The 11216-nt window shown below is 40.5% G+C and overlaps 1 protein-coding gene across 2 annotated transcripts in view; it reads right to left on the reverse strand.

The window, feature by feature from the left end:
- ext1c (exostoses (multiple) 1c) overlaps nt 1-11216 on the reverse strand; it is a 74961-nt gene that overhangs the window by 7418 nt on the left and 56327 nt on the right. For both annotated transcript variants that reach the window (XM_035681357.1, XM_035681359.1), the window contains exons 3-4: nt 6008-6101; nt 2856-2963 (exon numbers count right to left, since the gene is read on the reverse strand). In XM_035681357.1, coding sequence (XP_035537250.1) covers nt 2856-2963; nt 6008-6101 — 202 coding nt within the window. The remainder of the gene's footprint in view (nt 1-2855; nt 2964-6007; nt 6102-11216) is intronic.

The following is an 11216-nucleotide window of genomic DNA, read 5'->3' on the forward strand; positions in this document are numbered from 1 at the left end:
GTCCTATCTCTTAAAATAGACTGGAAAAGAGAAAAAGGAGAACATGGCATTTAATGATCAAAACTGCGTAAGCTGAATTGAATGGTTGCTTAATCTGCCCCCCTAAAAAAACATTTGACACGGAGCTGGTTTGGGTTTGAGTCTGTTTTTCAGATAATTAGATCTTAATTAGTAAAGACTACATTGGAGGTTTCCAGTAAATCACCAAAATTGATTTAATCACTTAAAGAGAATTAAGCTCAGCGGCTCAATCAAAGTAGAAGAAAGCCATGTTGAACTGAGAAAAGTGTGAGCAGTTGGCTCCTTTAAACCCCTTTGTCTTCACACATCTAACACATTTTCTAATGAATGGCAGTTTAAAAAAAAACCAGGAGGTCTCTAAATCTCTTTCTCTTTCTTTTTTAAAAATGCTTGTCCTTGATCTTTCAACCTCTCAGTTTCACGTCACATACCCCTATACTTCTTATTTATTACTTCACCTTGCTCTCTTTCTCCCTTTCTCTTTCTACTTTTCTCTTCCATCTGAAAGACAGCTTCAATGCAGCGCTGTTTGCAGTTTGTCTGAAGTGTCTGTCCTCACTTGGCCTATTCTTCCAAAGCCTAACACTCCTTAACCTTGGATCATAGCCAGTGTGAATATTTGTATGTGTGTATTTAATGTGTGTTTCGTTACGAGTGTTTACAAGGTGTGCAGGAATGCTACTGATGAATTCAGCTCATACAATCCAATTCTGCCATAATTTGAAAATGTCTCCGCTCTTAGCTCTGGGGGGGGGGGCTTGTTCCTGTTCATTAGCTGAATGCCAATTCGTGTCCTCTATTGGTTGAGATCGAAGCGGATCAATGCAGAGGAGACATGATGTAATTCGTGTGAGGGAGAGAGATAAAGGTTGTAGCTGAGAGTGATCTGGCTTTTTCATTGTGTTTATTTGTGTGTATGTGCGAGAAGAGACACAGAGGATGAGCGAGCGCTTTTGAACTGAAGCTGGATTAAGGCCTCTGAGGGTGTTTAATCTCAAAGGGCCCCAACCTGTAACAGCACTGTTTGATGCAAGTAATAAAGAGCCGCAGTCCTGCCATCACGTTGAGACTAGCCTCTGTACCGCTAGCTTCTTTAACTCAATGAAATCTTTTATTCTGCATTGCTTTCATCTGTCTTTCTAAAAGTGTTTTTCTGGGGTTTACTTTCCATATTCTGAGACAAATCGGCATGCACTAAAGCACTTATCCATTATATCGACAAAATTCACCAATGCGTTCCTGTAAAGTCATTTTTTAACATTCTAGTTGCAATCTTGGCCTGGAAACATTTACAGTGTTTTGCTCCTCTCTGTCCTGCTATTATTATACACATCTGAACTAACCTCAGCCCCTCAGCCCGCTCATGGACTTACCTCTTCTGCCAAAATGTAACATTTAAAAGAAAAAACGACCTTACTTATCTAAACATCTGTAGCAAGCGCACAGTATACTGTTGAGAGAAGCTAGTTTCAAGGGTGTAGTTCTAGTTTTTAATGTAGTTGCAAAGGTCAGTGGGATTTTGAATGAGGTTTTCTTACTTCTGGAATGGAACGTTTCACTTTGACTCTCTATAGCTGCTTTGTAGCCGTGCATGGTCAACATCTCCCAGTGACTATATGCTATAGGAGGAAAATACTGACCTTGATTTTTTGTAAAATTAACCCAATTAAGAGGGATCATTATTTTGCTTTTTACAATTTACAACATTTAGAGGCATTAATTGCAGGTCCATGAGCCCTGTGTGTAGGTGATTGTATTTCAGGCAAAGTGTGTAAAAAAAAAAAAAAATCGAGTGAAAAGAGAATTTCCCCATGGACCTTTTTCACAGCAGCCATTTTGACATGAAATAGTCGGGTAAACACAGGTGATACCAAGGATACTAAATAAGGCTCTGTTCCATTTAAAGTCTTTCCAGTGAGCCAACATGCACAACAGCAGCACCCTGACTCAGTTTGACCTGAATAAACAGAACCTTAATTAGTATCATTTGTAACACCTGTGTTTACCCTACTATTTCATGTCAAAATGGCTGCTGTGAAATGGTCTTTTGGGGATTAATACAGTAAATCTTCTTCTTCCTACATGCATAAAACAGAAGAAAGTAGACTTGAAGCTCAAACCTATGCCTCAGGTCACGGCGAGTGAAATATGAGCTGTTATGTGTAGACAACTGTACGCTGTATTGGTTGAAAATAGAAGCGTATCTGTTTTGTCAGATGTGCGTGAAACGGATGAGCACACCTCCTGTGTAGACAGGCCTTTGTGTCTTGTTTCATTATTTATTGATTCTTCGAATTTACTTTAATTAGTGTGGTGCAGCATCAGCAACTCATTTGCATTTTCTGTCCATTTATTTTTATTACTGGAAGCATCTTCCGAGGTTTGCTCAACACAAGATGACCTAATTTATAACACAACTGAAGCACAACAACTTTTGGGTTATGTGCCAACATAAAACTTGATTGAAAATTTCTCATCCTTCCATAATAAATATTTTAACACGTTTTGTCCAGAAAACAGTAACTGTGTAGAACTGTACAGAAACCTGTTGTTCAGATGGCCCAAATAACCAATAAACCACTTCTTCTTTTAAATACACCAATAAAAATGTGTTTCATTGTGGTTGTTCTGTTCTGTTGGATTTGTACCACCTGCTGGTGATAGCACTTTTCCCAAATGTTTTATTTTATTTCTGAAAGTACAGTAATGGTCCAGTGGCATGCTGAGGCCCTGGACACACTAAAGGGAAAATCCAGCCATCAGGGTGTCCTAATTGTGTGTCTGTTTAAGTGTGCACCTGTGAATGAGTGTGTGAAAATGGCACTGTGTGTTACCTGTAGTAGCAATCTCTCATCTCCCTCAATGACCGCCTGGTTCCACTGTATGACATCAGAGAACGGCAGCTCCCAACCGTTACTCAGCAGGACTGGAATACAAGCCGCCTAGACACACACACACACACACACACATACACACACACACATAAGAATTTAAGGAGTTTTAGAGAGGCAGTGACACTGATAAACCAACTGATAGCATGTAGAGCACACAGAAAATTCCATATATATGACTTTATCTGTGATCAGCTGCAGTTTGACTGGCTTCCTTCCTTGCTGCCGGCTCCTCTTTGGCAGTAAACAACATAACATGACATACTGCAGCTGCATGAATATAATACAATCTGTATGAGTTCAGTCCAAGTTGCTTGGCACTGTGATATCCCAGGCTGAGCAGATAATATGATCAATGCTCTTGTGTGTAAATGTATGTGCAGCTGAGTGTGTGTGTGTGTAAGACCCCTATAGGGTGGCTGGAATGAGTAACAACTCCAGTCTCTCATTTCCCAGGAAGCCCTGGAGGTTTGTTAACGACTGTCACTCATACGCAGATGTGGCTGACAGCGCTGACTCTTTGTGTACTAATTAGGTACAACCACTGAGGGGACATATGCAGGGAAGGAGGAAAACTGAGGGGAAAAAAGAGAGGGATGAGGGGATTGGAGGAGAATACGAAGGAACCAGTTGATACATAGAGGCATCATGCTTTATTGAAGTGGATTTTTGATGTTGCCTTATCTCCTCGTTCACTGACAGGTTTTTGATGTTGTTCCACTTTTTTTTACTTTCTGAACCCTTCTCCCCCCTTCCCACTCTCTCTTTCTCTTATCCCATCCTCCTTTCTTCCTCTTTCTACCCACTGTGGTCTGGAGTGTTGATCGGTCTGGGTTTTATTTTTTTTTTCACTTTTTTCTAATTATACCACCAGAGAACAGCAGCAGCAGCCGAAAGTGGTGGAGATCAAACGCTCTCTCCGGCCCACCGGGGCATCCAACTTTACTGCATTTCATCTGAGAATAGACCTGCTGAAGGACACTCCAGCAAATAGGATGACTTGTATGTGTGTGTATGTGTCAGAATCATCCCCAGGTCACAGCAAGGTCACATGAAGACCCCCAGAGTGATAATCCATGGCCTCTAAATTTGAAACGCAGCCCGAGGCTTGTCTGAGTCTTCCTCCCCCCCCTCTGAGGGTGAGTTTCAAACATTTCAAGCACTCCCTGCCTGGAGGTAGGGTACTATGTGCTGTGTAGTTGTTTTTGGTTTGTTTGCATTGGGAGATGAAGACGGGGAGGCTTTGAGTAAATGTGTTTGTGGGGAAGTGTGCAAATGTGTGTCTGTGTGTATATTGGAAAGCTGGCACTAAGTTTCCTACCACACTGGTAATTGCCAGTTCTTTTGTGGGCTTGGCTGGCACAAAAAAAAAAAAAAAAAACACAACAGAAAAATCCTGAAAAGTGCCCTGAATGGAAAAAGAGAGAGGAAGACAAGACTAAGAGAGAAAGAGAGGACAAAGAAGGAAGACAGGGGGAGAAGGGGACCATGACTGCTGCCAAGCCAAGTGGATGGTTGTGTGTGGTTTTGTCCATTCAGCAGACATCAGCGGTGGGGCAGACTGCCACTCCTATGGATGCTTCCGGACCATTCATGCACACACACACACCCACCACACAACACACACACACCACACACCATAATACAACACACACACCCCACACACACACACACACATAGCCCCAGAGAGCATTGCAGCCAGGGAACATTGTAGCAGCCAGAGAGTTCAGTGTTTGGCAGATCTAAAAACAGCCACTACTGCTTCCTGCACTGGTGTGAGACTGTCGACTTGGGTGGCAGAGAGAGAGCTTACAGGAGAGCGACTGGTTTAAACCGTTCTCTCACTCCACTGCTTGTGGTTTCTTCATTGTTTGTGTACTGTGCACATTTCACTGATGGACTTAAATGAACGATACCAGTGTTTGTATAAGTGTGTGCGTGCGTCCGCATGTGTTAATGGACCCATTTGGGTTTAAAAGGCCTAGCAAATAGCAAATAAAGCCTTTATGGCTAGATGTGCACTCAACACAACACAATGGTCTGGGGAAAACACTTGCAGATGTGACCATTAAGGTGTCAATAACCAAAAGACTACATAAACCACGGCTCTGAAACATAAACATTCTGCTTCCTGTGCACTTCCTTGTTGACTAAACTGTATATAAGCTGGATCTTATTGAATCAGAGCTGTTTCCAGTAAAAATGTAATTTGATGTTGTGCAGAGGGAAATGCTGCTGCTAAGGTTCTGATGATTGCTGCATTATGTTGGCATGTAGTATGTAGCCTTTTTTAGCATTTTAGCTGTTTGTTTATGAGGGCCTCAGAGAAACTGGAGAGCCACAGCAGCGTTTTACAGAAGAATATAAATCATCATTACTTGTAGATTATGTTATGGGCTAATCAGGGTTGTGCAACTAAAAGCCCTGTAAAGTTTTTTTTCACATTTAACGTTAAATATAGACAACACTATAAAAGTGGAAATTTGGCCTGGAAACGTAGTACCAAGCCAGCAAGTGGAATGGCGGGGATGTGTAAGCAGATCTGCTCGGTCTATTGAAGTCCCAGGTCGGTCCTTTGTCAGCATGTCGCTCAGAATGTGATCAAAACATGAGATTTATAAGAGTCAAATTTATTTCATGGGGCAGAGGCTTTTACTTTCAGTTTTTCCAAAGTCGAAGTTTACTGGTGTAGCAGCTAATACTGTCACATAAAAAAAACATGCCGTGTAGCTGTCTGTTAAAACTGGGATACATTTATACAACACATAAAAATAAACAGATCTACAGGGTCTCCTGAACACATTTCTTGGCAGAAGTGCTTAAAATGTGAAATTCTTGACATACCCTACCGTGTTTCACAGGGATTTACAATGCGGTTACCTCTGCCTACAACTCGGATTCAACTATTCATGACTAAATAAAGAACAACACTTGTGTGCTTGACATCACATTTTGCCCATTTTGCCCCACCCACTCCGAACCTTTGGGTGGGGCTCAGTTACAGAAACAATCTCTTGACATATGAAGATCACATGGCAAACAAGATAATGAATGATGTTGATGCTGTATAGCGCATATGAATAATATAGATTTACCTGTAGCGACTCTAGGAAGCGAAAGGAGCCCAGGCGTCGACCTCGAGGCACCAAACAGAAGGTGGAGTTGTGGAGGAGCTCCTGGTAATCAAACCTGGCAAAGAGAAGAACAATTATAATACATGAATCAATTAATTTTGATTCTGAAGAAGGAAATATAGGTATATATGTTTTTCTAATATGATATGGGATTTTATTCCAAACTTTAGAATATGTACAGACAAAAGATCTTGAGCCAAAAACAAGTATGTGGTTAAATTCCTGATAATTCTGGTTATTCGCCCATGTTTTGGTAAGATAGTACAAAGTGAGGAAGGATACCTACGAGAGCTGCATACAGTAGTTATAGAGAGTCAAAGTTTCAGATTTTGAGAGCGCTACTCAAGGATGCCTCCAGGGAGAAAGTTTTAAATGAATCTTTCAAACTCTACTGGAGAGTCTAAGAATTGGTTCAATAAGTTCTGTGCTCATAAGAGACCAAATTGGAGGATAGACTTTTTAAATATAACTAAATGCAAATATGTATCAGAAACAGAATTTAAGATATGACCTGAACTGACTGCAAAGATATAGATTTCCATTCAGCTCTTTTATACTCTCTCTGAGTTAAGAAAGATGCCAAGATATTTGAAATTCTTCTCAAGGGTGAACTTCTGGTTGGCCAAAAAAAGACACAGACAAAAGTTTTCTGGGAGAATTTGGACTTAAAAATAAAACAAAGATGTATATGTCTGAAACCAGTAGGATAAGGAATTAAAGTCAGAAGAGAATTTTGTGTTAATATGCTAATGCACAGATGGATGTTCAAATAAGCTAACTTTATTATCTATTATAAAGCGACATGAATTTTCCTTTTACAAGGTTCAATAACAAACAATGCACATTTAAAATATTTAAAAACTCACACACGTAGAATAGCACACATAAATGACATTTTGTAAACTGCAAAGTGATCAAAAGAGAAAAAGAAAATCTGATAAGCAATATATTGATCTGTGAAAGATACAGAAAAGCACCAACCCCTAACTTCTGAAATAACTCAATGATAGCAATCAAATCTAATAAATTGCCTGCCAGTGTGGGGACACACACGCTTCTTTTGATATATGATATTTAACATCTGTCACACATAAAATAAACCAGGATTTTTGTGGCTTTTCCTTTCTGATGTTTAGTCATAATGGCTCAGATTATGTGCAGTAATAAATCTTGTGAGTTTTTTTTCCCCTCTGCGCAGAAATGTTGGCACCACTACAGATATCTACTGTATGTTGGAAAATATATCCATCACTGAGCTCATAAGTAAATATGCCCTAATCTCTGTTCTCTATTGATTTGTGTTGTAGACAAGAGGCCCTGAACTCGTGCCAAAGTAAGAAATTTCGAGCGCGGTACTCCCACTGGCTGCTGCCATGCGTCACCCGGGTGAGCACCACCACTTCATGCTCATATTTCACATTTGCGCTATGAAAAAGAAGCCACATGGAAACCTCTGCATCAATGCTCGCCTTCATCCGCTAAGTGGAACAGCAACGGACGGAGTGGTGTAACGGCCTCATGGTAAAGAACTGCACAGTGAAACAGTAAACAGATGGGGAAACAAACAGGCTCTTATGGAAGACTTTCCTCTCACTCCTCATCTCATCACCCCGCTACACCTCCTCCTCCTCCCTTCTCCTGCTCTCTTCTCTTCTTCCTCCTCTGCCCTCCCTAGTTTCTGCTTGTTTATTTGCAGGAGGAATGTCAGTGTAAAATATGCCTGCCATTAATCTTCTCGCTCGCTGAGTCATTTATTTAACCCTCCGTGAGTGACAAGACGCAGGCCTCTCTTGCTCCCTGGATGAGAAAATTGGGATTTCATTGCTGATGTTGGCGTCATTTAACACTGCTACACTCAGCCCTGGACATCAAGATCTGAATGGATGTCACTGTGTGAGTGTGTATTCAATATGAATGTGTCAAAACACACATACGTACACAAACACTGGCATCAGTTTACTGAAAGGCAGTCTTGTTTGGCGTTTGCAACGGTTCGGCTCTGATACTCCACCTGTTGATAGAGCTTTGCCATCATATACATGTGTGCGTGGGCATGTGATGGATCTGTGTGCATCTGCAGCAATATAAATCTCCAGAGTTGGAGCGCTGATGTACATTTGAAATCAATCTCCAAGCGACAATATCCGTCACGGTGGTTAAAGAGATTTGCACGATGTATTTCTGAGGGATTTAGTGTCCAAATCTTGTTCTGAGCTTGGGATTTAGGTAAACACATTCATTTAGCTATGCTATGAGTTAATGAATTTGTAGATTGCATCTGCAACGATGTGCCACTCCTCTGTGTATTCATGTGTTTGAGCAAAGGGAGTAAATACATGTGGAACTCAGAGTGTGCGTTGCACTCTAAAGTAAATATGTTTACTTCTACTGGAGTAAATATATTGTCTTTGGGCATGTTGCTGGGAGAATACATTCATATTTTCTCTGGTTATGTGTGTGTGCAAGTGGTGTGTGCCTGACTGTATGTATAGTATCTAATGCGAGATAGTGGGACCCCTTGTATGCTGCAAATGTAGTGAGGCTGATCTGGTTAGTCTGACCCACTTCTCTCTCTGTTCCTGCTGTTTGTGTGTGTGTTCGTGCATATGCATCTGTGTGTGTTCGACAATGCATAACTAGGAGTCAGCTTGTGCATGAAGTCGTGTGGGTGTGTCTGTGCACGAGTTGGTCTGTCTGCGATCCAGCAGTCTAGTAGGCAAGTCTGCCGGCTGCTGATCTTTAATGAGGGACTGTACTTAAATGCAGGGAAGAAGTAAATCATTTAAGAGCACTTTGTTTCCAACAACAAACGACCTGGCATGCTGCGTGTCTTCTTCAACCTCCCCTCTCTCCTTCTTTTCTTCTTGTATGTCCTTTGTGTCAGCATCTTTCATTTCATGCAGTTCCAGTGTAGGTTTGTGGAATGAAATGAATTTGTATATGTGTGTTAAGGGACTGGTTTGCTCACATTAGAGCTGAAACATTTAGTCTATTTTCAATTTTAAGGAATATTACAAAAATTTACATTTTCCAGCATCTCAAATTTGAATATGTCCTTATTTTATTGGTTTTACTGGTATTATATAATAGTAAAATATCATCATGGGGTCTACAAACTTGTGATGTGACATTAGACCAGACGATTCATTGAATAATCAACAAGGTTTTCGGCAAATAAATCTGCAAGGGGAGTAATCTTCGAGAGTTTTACACTCATAGATATTAAAGGTATAGCTACGTACCTCTGCATAATCTGCAAATTCTCTAATGGTTGACACATAATTTGCTTTTAAATACCTCTTTTGCTTATCATACAGCCACGAAAAAACTGAGCATTTGCATGAGCGAGTAACTGAGTCAGTGTGTCTGTGATTGGGGGGTTGGCTGGTAGGTAAACCCAGCTAGATAACAATGACTCACTGTGTATTCATGTATATGTGATTGCATGCATGTCATTTCATACTGTGCGTGGCAAGGAATGTACTCCACTAGACGCCCTGCATGTTAATGTGGGAAAACATGCAAACAGTATGTGTACTGCGTGTGACCTGCACTTACACTATAATAAAAGAGTGTTTTGAATGAATTCTGTATGCACTGGATGGCAGTTTGCATGATTCTTATCTGGTAGCCCTCATTGTGAATGTGTTCAGATCTGCTGTGTGTAGATATATATTACATTAGATCAGATAACAAAATAGAGATACGGGTAGTATACTGTAGATTGCTGTGTCATAGTGCACATTTGAATGAAAACAGTGGATTTATGGTGTAAGCATAGAGCTAAGAATGCAATATACTGTATATTGTGCAACTAACAATTATTTTCACTATTGATCTGTATATTCTTTTTAATTATAAAATGACAGAAAATAGTGAAAATGCAATGTCTAAAACTGATGATATGAACAAATGATATTGAAATTCTTACATTTAATGCTGCTTTGAATCAACACTGCAATACTAACAATGGATTAAATGACTATATGTGTGCAAAAGGGGTCGTTCTCAGTAATAAACCCATAAGGAATTTTTGGTTTCACAGCTTTAATGTGTCTCACAATGCTCACTCTCATCAGCATTGTTTCCAGACACAGCAGGTAGCTATTTTCAAGCTCTAAAACCCCAACTGTACACTACCTGCCCAGCACCAAACAGACACACAAAGTTAGTGGACTCATTTAGTGGCGGAGCCAGATATTTCTGTCGGGAGTTGGTGGAGACCAAAAACTGACCTAAAAGTGAGAGTGAATATTGGACATAATTCAACAGGAGCTGACTCAAACATGACCATGTGAATACTAATGTTGCTCTGTGTGTGCTGGAGGTGTAAATAAGCAGCTGTTTGCCAACAAGTTTGCCATATCAAATATGTTGCTGTGTTTACAGCTTGTTTTCTGCTGCTTCGTTAATGTAGGTTTAAGAAGCTGGAGCCAGCATATATTTGGCACTTTTTGCTAAGAACATAGTTGATAATCAATCAGTTATTCAATTAATCGACTAATTGTTTGAGCACTAATGTGGGTGTGTGTACAGTCTGCACAAACACGGTGTGTACTTAACGTTTTTGACGCTACGTGTCTGAATAAATTTTCATCTCATTTGTATGCCCTTTGATTGCACATTGAGTGTTTGTGTTTTTTGATGAAAGATTCTGATTGTGTGTACACTTGCTCTCGCTCTCGCTCTCTCTCTGTGTGTGTGTGTGTGTGTGTGTGTGTCTCTGTCTCTCAGATTATCTCACACACATACACACACAGTTTCATTTTTAATTACTTTATTGGCTGCAATAGAAGCAGTAGTAGCAAAGTAATTCCCATTTAGCCATCCATTTTCTAGTTGCTTATCCAGGTCATTTTATAGTCATTTAACCCGGACAAAATCCATTTATTCAGTGGCCATGGAGTAAGAACCACAGCCCAAATCTTGTTTTGTGAGAACCTCTTCCACCTTCTTCTGGGGTAACCAGAGTCACAGTCAAGGTGAAAGATGGAGCTCCTTTAGCTTGTCCTGGCTCTCCCACAGAGCCCAGTCTCTGTTGACTGGCAAGGCATCCTTACCATTTGCCAGAACTGCCTCAACGGCTTGTTTCAATCAACATCAAGTTCCTGCTGTTTGCCAAACTTCTTTCATTGTGACACTCATCAAGTACACAATGTCATTTTTGTCT

This window comes from Morone saxatilis, unplaced genomic scaffold (genome assembly GCF_004916995.1).
Source record: "Morone saxatilis isolate NCDOM2014 unplaced genomic scaffold, NCSU_SB_2.0 Contig9, whole genome shotgun sequence".
NCBI lineage: Eukaryota > Metazoa > Chordata > Actinopteri > Moronidae > Morone > Morone saxatilis.